This window comes from Spea bombifrons, chromosome 3 (assembly GCF_027358695.1).
Source record: "Spea bombifrons isolate aSpeBom1 chromosome 3, aSpeBom1.2.pri, whole genome shotgun sequence".
In the NCBI taxonomy this organism is placed as follows: domain Eukaryota; kingdom Metazoa; phylum Chordata; class Amphibia; order Anura; family Pelobatidae; genus Spea; species Spea bombifrons.
The window spans coordinates 121348770-121365172 of record NC_071089.1 but is presented as its reverse complement, the minus strand read 5'-3'; the positions used below and the strand labels follow the sequence as shown (position 1 = coordinate 121365172).

Genomic DNA, 16403 nt, shown 5'->3' with positions numbered 1-16403 from the left:
TCTTTTTTTCTAATAAGGAGGAATATTCTTTTACTGTATATTTTTTATTATTCAGTCTATTAATATCCCCATTCAGCAAATGAGTTTCTTGAATTGCACACACATCAATGTGCTGCTTATTCATATAATCAAATAGAAGGATTCTTTTTTGTGGTAGATTCAAACCCTGAACATTTAATGTAGCAAATCTAATTGATTCTTTCATTAGCTATGTAATATTTTCGTTGTAAAATATTCGAGCTCACATAGAAAAGTTTCCTAACACACACATTCAATTCCATTCTTTCAACAATAGTTATGGATCCCAAAATACTGATCAATAAACAGAGAAAACTCCCTTGTAACTCCCATTGGTGAATGGGGCGGCGCATGATGTGAGACGCGCACGGTGGGAGGTGCGTTAGAGGACGGCACGTAACGGCGAGGAGATGTGACTACGCAGCGGCTACGGCTACCGCACCACGAGGAGGAGATGGAGTGACCGCATACGGCTGTCTTGCGGCACTGGTTTAAAGACTAACGCGGATGTCTGTCGGCGTCCTTCACCGCTTTACTCCTGGTTCCCCGGTGCCCCGATCTATAGAGGTTGGTGGAAGTTGGCGGAGGTCGGTGGTGGTTGGCGGAGGTCGGTGGAAGCTGGCGGGGGTTGGTGGAAGCTGGCGGAGATCGGTGGAGGCTGGCGGAGGTCAGTGGAGATACCCTAATATCGCGGGAAACCGCGTATCAAATGCTCAAGCCGCCTCAGTGATTCCAGCCAACCTTTATGGCATTATATTTCTATCATCGGCAAAGACTACCATGCCACGGAGCTTTTGAGAGGGGAAAGAAAAGAGGAAAAGCAGTACTACATAAATTGATAATAACAATTACTAAGAAATTGACAACAACGGTATTTGGACACTTGAAATGCAAGTATTAGCTTCTATTTGGGGTTTCCCCCAGTTTTTTGTTTTTTTTTTAAACATCTTGTCCCATTATACATAAAGTATTTTTATTAATTCAAATGTTTGTTTCTTCGACCATAAACAAGGGATAGAAAACATACAGTGATTTTTATGGTCCTTTTTTTAAACCACTTTCTAACATATATGAAATATACCCACGGCCAGATCTAAATTTTATTTCTATTGCAAGGGGGAGCGCTGTGTTTGTTTGTGTGCTGTTCGGTGTAAAGTTGTCAGGTGTGTTACTAATGAAGCGACCTTCTCTGTGAGTTCTGCTTGGCTTTTGTGTTTAGCTCGGACAAACGCATGACTGGTCAATACATTTACAAGGATACTTACTTTTTAGAAGTGACAGAGTAAATAGAAAAGGGGGGAGGGATTTGTTTATCTGTAAACCCTAAACTTAAGCCCAGTATTAACCCTTTCGCTGCTAAGCCATCTCCCACCCTGGTGCTAAGGCAATTTTGAGCATTTTGCTGCAGCTCACGTTTAAACGCATTTAAAAGTACATTTCTTGGGAATAAACTATACAAACCATAAATTGTTTTTTTAGGACACCCAGCAGATTCCAAATATACCATTTTTATATATGTGTATGTCTCATTAGGTTTGCAAAATAAAGCCAAAAATGGGGGAAAAAAAGTGTTTATTTTTTCACTTCCGACACAATAACAACTAGTTTAAAATTTTATTTTTCTTAACTCTAATATCAAAACCTGTGTTTCAAAAATTGCCTCCCTCTACCATTGGCTAAATTTAACCCCATGATCAAAGGGATCATGGGATTAAAATTTAGTATTGGCCATTTTTAAAGGGAATGTGACTTTTCATCGCTTTTTTTTTATTATTTAAAGTTAAACTAGTTTATTTTTAGATAATTTAATTTGGGAGTCTCTAGGCAATTTTGATCTTTATTTATCTGCCTTTAGAGACCCCCAAATCATTTTTTTAACTTTTTACATTTTTAACTTAATATTTTTTATTCTTCTTTTACAAGCCTTATGTCGTTGGAAAGGTGAGGCAATTACCTTTCCACCAGTATATGTTGGGGGCTGTAGCTGCTTAGATGCCTGATAAACAAGCAGCATGCCTCCATACCACTTTAACTGACAATTGTCAGTTGTTAATAAAGTTGTTAGATGACATTATCGTGACATTGCGCTATGACGTCATCGCTGGAGGACGAAGCCCCGGCGATGCCTGTGAGGATACAGGCCAGATCGCTGGCAGTGGAGGTCCATAGACCTCCACAGAGGTAAGTCACTGCTGAGGACGTAGTGGTTACGTCCTTAGCATCTGAAGCCCACTTGTGAGTGAAAGGGTTAAGGAAGCTGTGCGTGGTGAGGTGGAGATGCTGTGGGAGGAGATTAGCCGAGATAGTAGAAAGAGTCACAGACTACTTGTAGGTTATGCTACAAGCCACCAAACATTAGTAATGAGGGGGAAGATCAGCTGCCATTTCAAACTGAAAAGACTGCAAATAGGAATGAAGTTTTAATCATAGGAGATTTTAATTACCCAGATCTAGATTGGAATAGTGCCACTAAGGGCAGCAAGTTTCTGAACCTGCTTAATGACCAATTTATGTCACAATTAGTAGAGGCGATTAAAATGGCTAAACTGGAAAATGAGAAACTAATTGCCAAGGAGAGTAAAAACAATCCTAAGAATTTAAGTATTTAAATGAAAAAAAGTTAAAGGTAGAGAATGCTGGGCCTTTATGATCTGAAAGTGGAAATCACTCTCTGTGGATGGCAGTTTACATGTGTGTTTGGGGGATTAGCTCAAATGGTAGAGCGCTCGCTTAGCATGCGAGAGGTAGCGGGATCGATGCCCGCATCCTCCAGTGCATTTTGTTTCTTTTATTATTTTGTTTACAAAATCTTGTGCCATTATACATAAAGTATTTTATTATTTCAAATGTTTGTTTATTCGACCATAAACAAGGGATAGAAAACATACAGTGATTTTTATGGTCCTTTTTTTTCCAACCACTTTCTAATATAATTGAAATATACACACGGCCAGATATGCCACCCTGGGTCTCCAGCCAACTCTAACTTCCTTTTTCTATCATCTGGGTCGGAATATCTGGGAATTTCTAGGTATTCCAGCGAAACAAGTCTATGAACCCAGTCTATTCACCAGCCGCAAACACCAGCACCCCACATGGGTTTACTTCAGGGAGCGCTTGTCAATCCAACATTTTACTATCCAGGATGTAAACATATAATAATTAATTATTAAGAAATAATTATAATTAATAAAAATATGTCCTTCGAGCCGGAATTGAACCAGCGACCTAAGGATGTCTGGGAATCACCTACAGTCCTCCGCTCTACCAGCTGAGCTATCGAAGGCTTGCATAGTAATGCTGCCTAAACCAATACCGGTCTTACACAGATCACACCTGATTAATGTGGGTAACCATGACAACATGAAAGCAAGACAGAGAACTTAAGGATAATTTCCCGGCCAAAGACCCTCTCTTTCTCTTAACATAACGTATCTAAGCATTAAGCCCTCCTATTGATTAAAATAATTTGCTTAATAGATTTTTGTTATTATAATTAGAACTGAATTGTTTGGTTTAAACATTTTCACAGATTTGCTGGCAACCTTGGAAACTATTTCAAGAGGTCAACCTAGAACGTAATGTGAACCTCAACTGATGAGTGTTTTTTTTTTTTATGTTCCCGGGCCATAATAGACATAGGAGGAGATCTAAATTTTGTATTCCAGGTCACTATAGAGTATGTGCTGAAGATGAAACTCTTACCACTTCAGTGCCATTTGGAAGCTTTAAAATGAAGTTGTTTTGCTTTATTTTAACAATAGAAATGGCTGCCCAGGAGAAGAGGTAGCAGAGAGGAGCAGCGGAAACATGCTGGGCACATAACCCAGAGGTTGATGACTTGAAACCATCCTCTGTTGTTTTTCTATCTTTTTTTTCCTTGTAGCCCTTACTTTGTAACGTGTAATTTTATTTTCATTCTTTCATTTATCAGCCTCACAGACACTCGTTCGCTTTCTAATCACGATCCATGTACTTCAGTACACTGTCTAATCATACCATAATACAGCTAGAATGCATACCTCCTCCAACTTTTATTTCTCCTATTTTTCTTTTTTCACTCTTTTCAAAGCTTTCTTTTAAGTGCTTTTAATTTAACCCTTGCAGCCATGTGCTATTGTTTGGATTGCTCTGATAAATACATTGCTCTGATTTGTTTGCCCTTTGTTGTGGGAATGTTATTTTTTTAAAAACAATGTTATTAGTTGAGGGGGGCCGCGGTGGGATAAATGGGTTAGTGTTAGGTTGGGAGCAATAAAAAATAATAATACAAACATTAAAAATAATAAAAATAACAATAATTCTGTGTTCAAAATGCCCCATAAGTATAGCGTTCTGGCATCCGTTTATTGAGTTCAGTGAGAGTTCAGGGGGCTCTGCTACCAGCCCACAAGCCCCAACAAAAAGGAGACGTACAGACTCTATGCCTATATATTATGAAAATAAGGATTCAGGTTTCGACCTGGAGAAAGCTCTAACTGTCCTTTTAAAAATAACATGAAATGTGCTTAAGGGGTTAAGTCGAGGAACATATAAGACCGAACTCCTAAGCGCTGAGAATAACTAGCCACCTATGTGCCGGTGTTTATAGGCCTACTAAACCCCTCAGCCCCGAGTATTGTTGCTTCTTTGTATTTCTGTTTCAAATCAAACAAAAATGTTTTTTGTTTACAACAAATACATTAATTATGACAATGAAAACATGGATCTTTCCAGACGGAATTGAACCAGCAACCTAAGAACGCCTGGGAACGGCCTACAGTCTTACGCTCTACAAGATAAGCCATCAAAGTCCTGCGCTGTGTTACTATCGAAATCCATACCGTTCTAACACAAATCACACCTGAAAAATGTGGGTAACCATGACAACATGAAAGCGAGAGAGCTTAAGTATAATATCCTAGGTCAAAAACCCTCTCTTTCTCAAGATAACTTTTTAAAGACAACGTGTATTAGCATAAAGCCCTCCTATTGTTTAAAATTTGCCAATCAGATTACTAGGTATTCGTTATTATCAATAGAACTGAATTGTTTGGTTTATTTTCCACAGATTTGTTTCCATTATATACCACTAAGGGGCGCTCTTGTCTAAGCAATGATTAAACAGAACTCATCTAGTGTCCAGGAATCTACTAATTTATATATTGAAGATTAAATCAGTTTAATTGCCTTAACAAGAATCCTGTAACCAGAATGGAGCTTTCTCTCCCTTAAAAATACTCTTATTACCGGAGTACATGCCAGACAAAAGACAATTCTATAAATCATAGACAAGATACAATATAGTATTCTCCTATATAAAATAATAAACAGAAAAATCTAGGTATAAAATATTATATCAATCTTACTAAAACTAAACATAATATGAAAAAGCAAAGTTATAAAGTGTTTGAGGGGAAGTTGTACCTAATGGGATACGAAAATAGAACAGCTGGGGCTAAAGGAGATTCTGCAGATCCCCTCCATCTGAACTCCATCAGTCAACTTGTAAAGAATTTAATTTAAGTGTGTGATCTGCGTCCGTACACCAAGCGTTAATGAATGGGTCGCATTACAGCACCCATTAAGCAATCACTCGTTGGACTGTTCAGGTCACTGGAGCATGTTTGGGGGATTAGCTCAAATGGTAGAGCGCTCGCTTAGCATGCGAGAGGTAGCGGGATCGATGCCCGCATCCTCCAGTATTTTGTGGATATAATTTTTTCTAATATAATTGAAATATACACACGGCCAGATATGCCACCCTGGGTCTCCAGCCAGCTCTAACTTCCTTTTTTTTATAATCTGGGTCGGAATATCTGGGAATTTCTAGGTATTCCAGGGAAACAAGTCTATGAACCCAGTCTATTCACCAGCCGCAAACACCCGCAACCCGCATGGGTTTACTGCAGGGAGCGCTTGTCAATCCAACATTTTACTATCCAGGATGTAATCATATAATAATTAATTATTAAGAAATAATTATAATAAAAAAAAAAAAATGTCCTTCGAGCCGGAATTGAACCAGCGACCTAAGGATGTCTGGGAATCACCTACAGTCCTCCGCTCTACCAGCTGAGCTATCGAAGGAGCCACGCACCCGTCGTGCCAATTGAGAAACTCATTCATCGTCATCACGTGACTCGCGTGCTCGGCGCTGCCATCACCGGGACTCGGAATTTCAGGTTCCATGAGAGCGGGAATTATCGTGAGAAACCGGAGTAGGGAGACGGGTCGCTGCCAGACGCTTTTAACTTATATCCGCCGTGTGACGCACATTAAGCCGCCCGCACCACTTGTTGGCCGTCTCTATAGTAACCCGCACCTTGGGCCAGCCTCTACCTCACACCGAGGCTTGAAGCGCGCTGTTCCGTTTGCTGCGCAATAAGCGTTCAGTTTGCTTTGGGGTCTGGTCTGTGGCCAATTAGAGCGAGGGGTATTGTCTCCTGGAAGGAGCGGAGCTTCGGGCTGTTTGTTTGGGTTACTGCGATCAGCTGTGAGGGAGAGACCCGGGCAGGTGCAGCTCGGGGTACGGCCGGGGGGCTGCTCGGGGTACGGCTGGGGGTACGGCTCTGTATCTCGTCATTTCATAGTATACCGCCTGTCTGCATCCGCTATGTATTCTTGGATATGGAGATGATATAGCCCTGTGTGCCGTATGCCTTATCTCTCTCTGTGTGTGCCCCCCCCTCTCTCTCTCTGTGTGTGCCCCCCCCTCTCTCTCTCTGTGTGCCCCCCCCTCTCTCTCTCTGTGTGCCCCCCCTCTCTCTCTCTGTGTGTGCCCCCCTCTCTCTCTCTGTGTGTGCCCCCCTCTCTCTCTCTGTGTGTGCCCCCCTCTCTCTCTCTGTGTGTGCCCCCCTCTCTCTCTCTGTGTGTGCCCCCCTCTCTCTCTCTGTGTGTGCCCCCCTCTCTCTCTCTGTGTGTGCCCCCCTCTCTCTCTCTGTGTGTGCCCCCCTCTCTCTCTCTGTGTGTGCCCCCCTCTCTCTCTCTGTGTGTGCCCCCCTCTCTCTCTCTGTGTGTGCCCCCCCCTCTCTCTCTCTGTGTGCCCCCCTCTCTCTCTCTGTGTGTGCCCCCTCTCTCTGTGTGTGCCCCCTCTCTCTCTGTGTGCCCCCTCTCTCTCTCTGTGTCCCCCCTCTCTCTCTCTGTGTCCCCCCTCTCTCTGTGTCCCCCCCACTCTCTCTCTCTGTGTGTCCCCCCTCTCTCTCTGTGTGTCCCCCCCTCTCTCTCTGTGTGTCCCCCCCTCTCTGTGTGTGTGTGTGTGTCCCTCTCTCTCTCTCTCTCTGTGTGTCCCCCTCTCTCTCTCTCTCTCTCTCTCTCTCTGTGTGTGTGTGTCCCCTCTCTCTCTCTCTCTCTCTCTCTGTGTGTCCCCCCACTCTCTCTCTCTCTCTGTGCCCCCCCACTCTCTCTCTCTCTGTGTGTCCCCCCCTCTCTCTCTGTGTGTCCCCCCCTCTCTCTCTGTGTGTCCCCCCACTCTCTCTCTCTGTGTCCCCCCCCTTTCTCTATCTCCGCCGTATGGTGTATAGATAAATCAGCAAGCCGGCCCCCTGCATAGATGATTTTTGATAAAAACTTTATGCGGTTGCCATGTCAACACTAGTTTACACCACAATGAGCTGATGCTTTATGGCAATGCTAATGAAGTCCGTTCCCCATAGTTTAATTAGTCAGAGACTTTGGATAGGTCACTGAGACTGAGTCATTCTATTGTTCCCCACAGGCAGTATGATAAGGAGTCGGGGGGGTTTAGTAGATCGGGGGTCAGATAACAGAGCGAGAATCATACAAACGGCTGATATGCAGCGGCCTGAAAACTTTATATTAAACTAAAACGGGTAAAAGCGAAAACCAAACAATATTTCTGTTTTGGGGTTCAGCTTTTAGTAATCTCTGGGTCTCTGCATTGTGTTGAGTGGGGGGGTGTATGCGAGTGAGTTGGGGGGGGTGTGCGAGTGAGTTGGGGGGGTGTGTGCGAGTGAGTTGGGGGGGTGTGTGCGAGTGAGTTGGGGGGGTGTGTGCGAGTGAGTTGGGGGGGTGTGTGCGAGTGAGTTGGGGGGGTGTGTGCGAGTGAGTTGGGGGGGTGTGTACGAGTGAGTTGGGGGGGTGTGTGCGAGTGAGTTGGGGGGGTGTATGCGAGTGAGTTGGGGGGGTTGTATGCGAGTGAGTGGGGGGGTGTATGCGAGTGAGTTGGGGGGGTTGTATGCGAGTGAGTGGGGGGGGTGTATGGACGGTGTGGCACACGACCTCACATATCGGTCCCATTCCCTCTTTGTGTCCCGCAGAGCTTCGGGATGAGAATTGTCCCTGCGGAGGATCAGTGATGGAGGTCCGGTGCGGGGGTCTGATCTTCAGCTCCAAGTTTGACTCGGGGAATCTGGCCCGGGTGGAGAAGACCGAGAGGTCCGAGGGCGATGCTGACGCTTCCGGTACCGCCGCGGGAACCAATCCGGGACATTGGGGCTCCCCGGCCGCCGACTACGAGTTCAATGTGTGGACCAAACCTGACTGCGCCGAGACGGAGTATGAAAACGGCAACCGGTAAAGTGAAGCCCACCCGTCCGTATAACCGGCGTGCGCAGGGACCCCGGGTCCCGGAGCTGCGGTTCGTTCTGATATATGAAGCTTTAATAAACGAACCCAAATGATTCTGATGTTTGAAGTGAGAAGGAAATGGAAATATATTTTCTCTGTAATCACGTTTTTGGGGTCTTTGGGCTGGGGGGGGTTTGGCGATTGGGCCATCGAATCATTATTTTTTGGCATTACGGGTTAAACGTCATGAAGGTTGTAACGGGTTAAAAGCCTCTGTAAATGTTACACATTCCGGGTCCTGTCCCGGGGAGCGTCTAACAAGATCCATATATATATATATTTTATCATTCTTGTTATTTCTATGTTTTGTTTTTCAGATCCTGGTTTTATTTCAGCGTACGCGGCGGGGCCCCTGGGAAACTCATTAAAATCAACGTCATGAACATGAACAAGCAGAGTAAGCTTTACTCCCAGGGAATGGCGCCCTTCGTCCGCACCGTCCCCATTAAGTCCCGGTGGGAGCGTGTCCGAGAGCGCCCCGTGTTCCAGGTACGGGGGGGGGCTATTACTGTATACCGTGACAAGCTGCCGCTGTATGGAGTGTGCAAGCAGCGCCGTCTGACCTTAACCCTTTATATTCTATATCCGTGACTTCCTGTTTTGATCTCCTTTTAGATGGTGGACAGCCAGTTTGTGCTGTCCTTTGTTCACCGGTTCCCGGACTGCCGCGGCGCCACCACGTACTTTGCGTTCTGCTTTCCCTTTTCATACGAGGAGAGTCAGGAGATGCTGGCCGGGCTGGACGATCGCTTCTCCGACTGCAGACACATGACTCCCGGCAGGTACCGTTCAACGCGCCCGCTCCACGGAGAACGGCTCTCGCCAACGCCGGGCATCGGGGCGCGAAGCGTCTTTTCACTCTATTATCTTAATCTGCAAAGTTAAACGTATTTTTCTTATTTTCAATATCCGAGCTCGTTACTTGGGGCAGCACTCGCTCCAATTCGTCTATTAAGGCAATCTAAAACTTAGATGTAATGAAGTTCTGTTTTACCGAGAGTGTGGTAGATCAGAGCAACAACTGCCCAGCAGAGGTGGTAGAGGGTAATACAGTGAGGGGATAGACATGCGGCTGCTGAGGTGGATTAAGGTTTTGAGTCTTAGTGTTTATCTGCGGTCAGATTTGTTCCCGTGAGGTTTGTAGTCTTTACCGTTGATGTCTTCCGCATGTCGCGCAGCCGCCCAGACTCAGTCTATTACCACCGAGAGCTGCTGTGCCACTCCCTGGACGGCCTCCGCGTAGATCTCCTCACCATCACGTCCTGCCATGGGATGATGGAGGAGCGGGAGCCCAGACTGGACAAGCTCTTCCCCGATAAATGCACTCCGCGGCCGTACCGCTTTGCTGGGAAAAGGGTGAGTCCTCTGGGGACTGTACGGGCTGACTCCCGGCAGGGCTGTGTCTTGCTTTATGGCGCATTTTCTCATCTTGTGAGGAGGTGCCGAACCTGGTGGACTCGGGGGTCCCTTTCTGACACGCTTTGCTTTCCAGGTCTTCTTCCTGAGCAGCCGCGTTCACCCGGGAGAGACGCCATCTAGCTTTGTGTTTAATGGCTTCCTGGAGTTGATTTTGCGGCAGGACGACCCTCGGGCTATCATGCTGAGACGCATGTTTGTCTTCAAACTCATCCCTATGCTAAACCCTGATGGAGTGATGAAGGGGCATTACAGGTAAGTGCCCAGGCGTGGGTAGTTTCATATTGCCTTTGACCATTAAGCCCAGTGCTGCTTAACGTGATATAAAAACAACTCTGATGCTTTATGGCGATGCTAATGAAGTCCCTTCCTCCATAGACTTTCATTAGACAGAGAGTCTGACTGGACGATTAAGACTGAGCCGTTCTATTGGGCTCAGATAAGAAAGCGAGAACACGTTGTGTAAATCCTTTAATAAACTTCTTTAGGTTGCTAAATAGTAGCGTAACTGTAAAATCTTCGATAAATGGTCAGAAAAAAGCAAGAAATCCAGAATCGGCCCCATCCGGCCCCCGTCTAGTCACCCATGTTTCTTGTTCTAAATACTCGAACCTTAATCAGTCGTCGGTCTCGTCTTAGATCCAGAAGCAATATGCCTTTCCGTTGCTTGTTTAAAGTTCCACTAATGTGTTACTCTACCACTTCTGCTGGGAGGCTGTTCCACTTATCTTCCACCAAGTAGTAAGCATAACTCTAGTCTGCCCCCCCAATAAAAAACCTCAGTGTGCTAGCTAAACATCAGGTTTACTTGTTTGAGTAGAGGCAGTCAGAGGAGGAGGAACACGGAGGTCTCATTTACTAATTCCAATTGCAAAACAATCCATGAAATACATTGGCAAAAGCTGCTTTACTTAAGTATGAGTGGAGTGACCTTTGAACTTTTTATTTTTGGACGTTTTTAACCGCTAATCATAGCCTGACGTGACCGAACAGACCGGCCGTGACTCTCGCTCTTCCTGTTACAGAACAGATACCAGGGGTGTAAACCTGAACCGCCAGTATCTCAACCCAGATTTTGCGCTTCATCCGTCGGTTTATGGGGCCAAATCCGTCCTGCTCTACCACCACGTTCATAATCGTGTCCGGCCAGATGGTCCTGACTGGAGGAGCTCGGGGTCGCTTCTGCCCTCCAGTGTCGCTCTCCAGCCGAAGACTTCCAATCATTCCTCACCGGACTGCCTGATGCCCCACGAAGACACGCTGTCGGAAATCGAGAAGGCGAAGAACCTTCTCAACATCATGGACAGGGGAGGTCCGTACATCTCCTTTACTCAGGGCCAAGGGCCATCCCAGGAGGCCTCACCGCAGATCCTGTCTGGCTGTGGGGACTTTGCCGGGGAGGAGAAAGTGTGGTTGTTGGAGCCACTGGCTGGGCAGGGAGAGGGTTTACTCCTCTCAGACCCGGCCCCGTCTATTCCTCCTGAGGAGAGCGGCGTCGCCTTCTACGTGGACCTCCACGGCCACGCGTCCAAGAGAGGCTGCTTTATGTATGGCAACTATTTTTCCGATGACAATGACCAGGTGAGTAATGTCCTCATTGACTGATTTCTGCTTTATTATAGTATCTCTCTGTGTATTTATAATAAATAACTATTTTTACACGTCATAAATGACATATTCTCACCAAAACTAGACCAGCTGCTTCCAAAGAAACCTGTGACTTTGTCCATGCCGTGAAGGTCATGTTTTGGGTAATTGGTGTATCAGATAACTCCGCCAAGCCCAAGGAACACGGTTAAAACCCATTAGGCCGGTGCTCCAGGCACACTCACCCTACTGGATTCAGAAAGCCTGAAGGTGTGGAGTCGGCTGGGGAGTAACCGGGATGGAATCTTCTGCTTTGAAGTCGGAAATAGTCCGATACGGCTGTACAAGATCTGCTGAGGTTTCGTCAGCGAGTTCCTGGTCCAGACCACGCATGCCATCTTTGGGTCTCGTAAGGCCACGTCGGACAGGGTGGAATGGCTCCAGGACCGTACAAAAATGGCGGCCACGTACCACATGCACACAGAAAGTGCTTCTCACGGGCCTGGTCGGGGCAGAGGCAACCATAGATGGAAACCGATGATGGTCGAACGGTATAACCCCGTCAGTCGGGGCCGCTTATTCCGTTGGTCTCGGGGTGAGGGGATATGTGATTAGGACGTTACTGTCTGTTTCGAGTTGTGATGTTTAGGAATCTCTATAGTTTTCCCGTATTGTAAATACAAAGTTCTCCTCTAGTCTTCGCATCCTAAAGTATGTTGCCGATCTTCAAGCTGTTAGAATGTGACGTTTCCCCTCTGCCAGGTGGAGAACCAGCTCTATCCCAAGCTCATCTCTCTCAACTCTGCGCACTTCGACTTCATGGGGTGCAATTTCTCCGAGAAGAACATGTACACCAAGGACAAAAAAGACGGGCAGTCTAAGGAGGGAAGCGGCCGCGTGGCCATCCACAAAGCCACAGGGATAATCCGGAGGTAAATAATAAACAAATATTTGTTTTATACTTGTGTTTTATCAGTGTTTGCTTTCGTGTCGCATGACAACTAAACATCCGCTGAAAAATTCAGGCTGAATGAATGGATGAATATTCTTTCATTCGGTAACTGTAGGAATGATGGTTATAAAAGTGGCAAATTCACCATAGTAAGTGGAACAGCAGCTTTAATAATGCGTCACCTACCGTTGTGTTGTCACCTAGGTTGTTTATCTTATTTTCTAGCTACACACTGGAGTGCAACTACAACACCGGCCGCTGCGTTAACGCCATCCCTGTGGCGTGTCACGACAACGGCCGCGCAAGCCCACCACCTCCTCCAGCATTCCCACCCAAGTACACCACGGATATCTTCGAGCAGGTAGCCCCCTCAAGCTTAATATTCTATCGGCGCGAAACCCACCCACAAGCCAGTGCTTTATGTTTGAAGGTCATGTACCATAAACTCGATTGTGTGCCTGTTAACCTCCCGCCCGGGTGTCCCGGGCCCTGCCAGTGCAGTGACCTTCATCAGAACACAATGACAAATTAACAACAAAGTCAATAAGTTGACCTCTTTACAAGCCATTTTTTTAAGGGCGATGGATGATGAAGGGACACATATGAAGAAGCTGGTCCTAGGAGCTTGCAATTTGTTAGGAGGCTTTTTTGGGGGGGGTGATGTGGAGAAGTCAGTGGCCAGGAGATATTGAAGATAAGGGAGGGTACCTGGGCGGATAGATTGTAAGCTTCTCTGAACGGGTGGGTTGTCGGATTGTGGAGTTGCTGGTTAAAGCACCGGTGAAGCTGCCGGTGTCTCGTATCATTTGCACGGTTTCTTCCCTGCCAGGTGGGCAGAGCTGTGGCCATCGCGGCTCTGGATATGGCGGAATGTAATCCGTGGCCCCGGCTCGTCATGTCTGAACACAACAACCTGTCCAACCTCCGGGCCTGGATGCTGAAGCACGTGCGCAACACCAAGGGTACCGGCAGTGGCCCGTCCAAGAAAAAGGGCCCCAGAACCCCACCCAAGGCCTGCAAGTAAGACTTCCCTGCGTGACGTGACCCGGGCCCCAACGGTAAAAAATGCTGTATCGGCCCCCTGACTAGGAAGGGCCGACTCCGGTGAGCTTCCGGTGCAGGAAGTGCTTGGATGGCCCTGTGTGATGTAAAGTTAAATCAGTGGGATATATCAGCCCGCTGAACCATACATTATGCTTCTTGGAGGAGAAACCCGCCGGTGCTGGCCCTTCGTAATGAACGATGACGCGAGAGTAAAAACACAACTCTGCCTTTAGTGAATAAGCCCCGCAAAGCCCCCAGTAAGAGAAATGTGATAGTCCTGTTCTCCGGATCCGCAGTATTCTTCCTCCCCGTTAAGTCTCCTCCGTGTAGCTGCTTCCGGATAAATATCTGAAAACCAAAAAGCATCTGAGATGGCCGGGCCTTCTGGTAAAATATCCCGCCTGCCTCGTTCTGTACGTGGAGTGTGACGGGCAGAGTGAGGCTCTGCCTTATGAAGGGGTTAATCATAAGCCTTCGATAGCTCAGCTGGTAGAGCGGAGGACTGTAGGCGTGACGCAGCTATCCTTAGGTCGCTGGTTCGATTCCGGCTCGAAGGATGTCTTTTTTTTTTTTTTATTTATTTATTTTTTAAAATATAATTATTATAAATTATATTATATATTAGTATTCATATTTTTTTAAAATAAATATTATGCAATTTTATTTTTTAAATAGTAAAATTACAGAAGATCAGGATTTAATAAGTGTGAATTACGTGGCATTGCAGTGTCACCTCCCACAGTCACATAAAATCAACCTGACGGGAGATACAAAGAATGGAAAAATCTAACATAAACCACTATATTCAATTACCAGACTAATTTTTTTTTTTTCAACAAATTCCGTGGACTTTATACATCGTGTCGCTTGCGTTGCCGTGTTAGCGCTAACCCTTTCAGCGAATCGGCGACAGGGCTGCAGCTTCTCCTCCAGGTTATTGCATTATTTTATTTATTTTATAACAGAGGGTAATGGTTACTCGCAGGGTACGTGAATACGCATTCCTCTTCCAAAGCCCCGTCGGGGGGAGGGGGGGCAGTAAACCGTCCCTCGTAAGGAATGAATAAACTCCTCTCGCGTGGAAACGTTTCAGCCTCGTGGTGCCCCGCGCTCGTCTCACTTTCTTTTCTCTCTCTCGTCTTAGCTTGGCGTCGAGTTCGTTATCCGAGAACAGTCTGATGAGGGCCAGAAGCTTCAGCACCGGCACCACCACCAGCGGCAGCAGCCTGCAGAGCTCCCCCCAGGCCAAACCCTCGCCCAGCTTCACCTTTCTCTGTAGTGGCAGCGGCCAGAGCCCACCCAAAGCCAGCCACAGGGTGCTGGGTCCAGTGAGAGGTAAGCCACGCGCCCGGCAGGGCTGGCACCCCATCTTCTCACCCATTGGCTTAATCTGGCATTGCTGTGGGCGAAAGCCGTTCTGAGGAGGCCCTTTATCCCAAGAAAGCCAGGATTTCCATAATAACCAGTACCCCCCCCAAGGCCTAATGATCCGTTCCCGGCATGAGTTTTGTGGCGTGTTTGATCCTGTTTAGATTTAAGAGGGGATTCGCATCCATTTTCGATTCGTTCCCAACGTTGTGTTAACGTGACATCATAGGAGTGACGCGTTCGCTCATTACCCGCTGAGTGAAGCTAAAGCACGGCGGGATTCACAGCTGTATGCGCGGAGGTTTCTGTACGTCGGCAGACTGCAACGTCTTTTACGATGGAGAGCTTTCGTTTTTGGCAACCAGGGGCAAACATTTTCCTTTTTTGGCTGATGCAACTCTGAGGCATGGCAGGAAGTGAAGCGCGCGCAGAAAAATGTCTTCCCCCACTAGCTGAAAAATGCCCATATTTCAGTAAACCCATGTATCTGTAAGCGATGCATTCCTCAAATCTGGGTCAGCCTTTCTACACCGTGGCCCCGGTCTGAGCACACGTAGCGACTCTCCCGAATCTTCAAACTGGAAAAGGCAATGGAAAGCAGGGGCCACCTACAGAACCCAAAGACACCGCGGAGGTGCGGAAGCTGCAGCATACAGCTTCCCGTGGGCTGCTTCTCCTGGATTGGCGCATGAAGTACAGCAGTCATCTTGTCCGACGGCCGGAGTGGGAACGTTACCGCAGAGTGATGCCGTGGTGGGACTCGGCGGAGTTTGAGCTGCTGATACTTGTCAGATACTTTGTCTCCGTGCAGTAAGCTGGGGGGAAGACGTGGCTCTGAATGTTCTGGTCTCGTTTTCCTCTGGGTCGGGGAATGGACGCCCCCCAGTAACGGGTCACATGTTCATTCATCTGGGGGTCTCTTCCTAAACGTCTTTTATCGGGGGGGCCGTAGCGGTTGAAAGAGAATTCACTCGAGTTTCTGGTCTGTGGAAAGAGCGCCGGTGCGACGGGTCAGCGGCCGCTTTATTTTCTACCTCTCCTTATTTAATTTCCTGCTGGACTTGAATGTATATTTTTAATTTATTGGAGACGTTGTAAAGTGCCTGCTATTATTATTATTATTATTATTATTATTATTATTATTATTTCCGTGTGATCTGGAGAAGTATCCGGACTTTATTCTGTTTACTGCAAATATGCAAGTGGAGTTTCAAGGCTTTATGGACGCTCTGGAGTGTGCGTGCCTACTCTGAGTGCGCTCTCTGTTAACTCGCTGCTTGTTATACTACTGTTGTGTGCTTACTTCCTGAGTGCATTCTGTGTTACGCAAGCACGGTCCTTTCAATGTTACCTGAGTGAGTGTGTGTGTGAGTGCGTGTCTCCTCTGAGTGCGCTCTCCTTTATGGAACCACCTCTTATAGTGCGACCTGAGTGTGCGTGTCTCCTCCGA

The 16403-nt window shown here is 46.7% G+C and overlaps 1 protein-coding gene and 5 non-coding genes across 6 annotated transcripts; 4 read left to right on the top strand and 2 right to left on the bottom strand.

Moving 5' to 3' along the window:
- Positions 1–2717: 2717 nt before the first annotated feature.
- TRNAA-AGC (transfer RNA alanine (anticodon AGC)) lies at positions 2718–2790 on the top strand. The gene has a single exon. It is a non-coding gene; the product is annotated as a tRNA-Ala (tRNA).
- Positions 2791–3218: 428 nt separating this feature from the next.
- On the bottom strand, positions 3219–3304 carry TRNAY-GUA (transfer RNA tyrosine (anticodon GUA)). The gene is given in 2 exon segments: positions 3219–3254; positions 3268–3304. It is a non-coding gene; the product is annotated as a tRNA-Tyr (tRNA).
- A 2322-nt stretch (positions 3305–5626) lies between these two features.
- Positions 5627–5699, top strand: TRNAA-AGC (transfer RNA alanine (anticodon AGC)). The gene has a single exon. It is a non-coding gene; the product is annotated as a tRNA-Ala (tRNA).
- Positions 5700–6001: 302 nt separating this feature from the next.
- On the bottom strand, positions 6002–6087 carry TRNAY-GUA (transfer RNA tyrosine (anticodon GUA)). Its single transcript is given in 2 exon segments — positions 6002–6037; positions 6051–6087. It is a non-coding gene; the product is annotated as a tRNA-Tyr (tRNA).
- A 270-nt stretch (positions 6088–6357) lies between these two features.
- AGBL5 (AGBL carboxypeptidase 5) lies at positions 6358–15208 on the top strand. Its single transcript, XM_053459706.1, has 11 exons — positions 6358–6526; positions 8277–8532; positions 8904–9075; positions 9202–9368; positions 9765–9942; positions 10079–10257; positions 11028–11583; positions 12352–12521; positions 12767–12902; positions 13371–13561; positions 14730–15208. The coding sequence occupies exons 2-11, from the start codon at positions 8315–8317 to the stop codon at positions 15004–15006; spliced, it is 2244 nt and encodes a 747-aa protein (XP_053315681.1). The 5' UTR covers positions 6358–6526; positions 8277–8314; the 3' UTR covers positions 15007–15208.
- On the top strand, positions 14057–14142 carry TRNAY-GUA (transfer RNA tyrosine (anticodon GUA)). The gene is given in 2 exon segments: positions 14057–14093; positions 14107–14142. It is a non-coding gene; the product is annotated as a tRNA-Tyr (tRNA).
- Positions 15209–16403: the final 1195 nt, after the last annotated feature.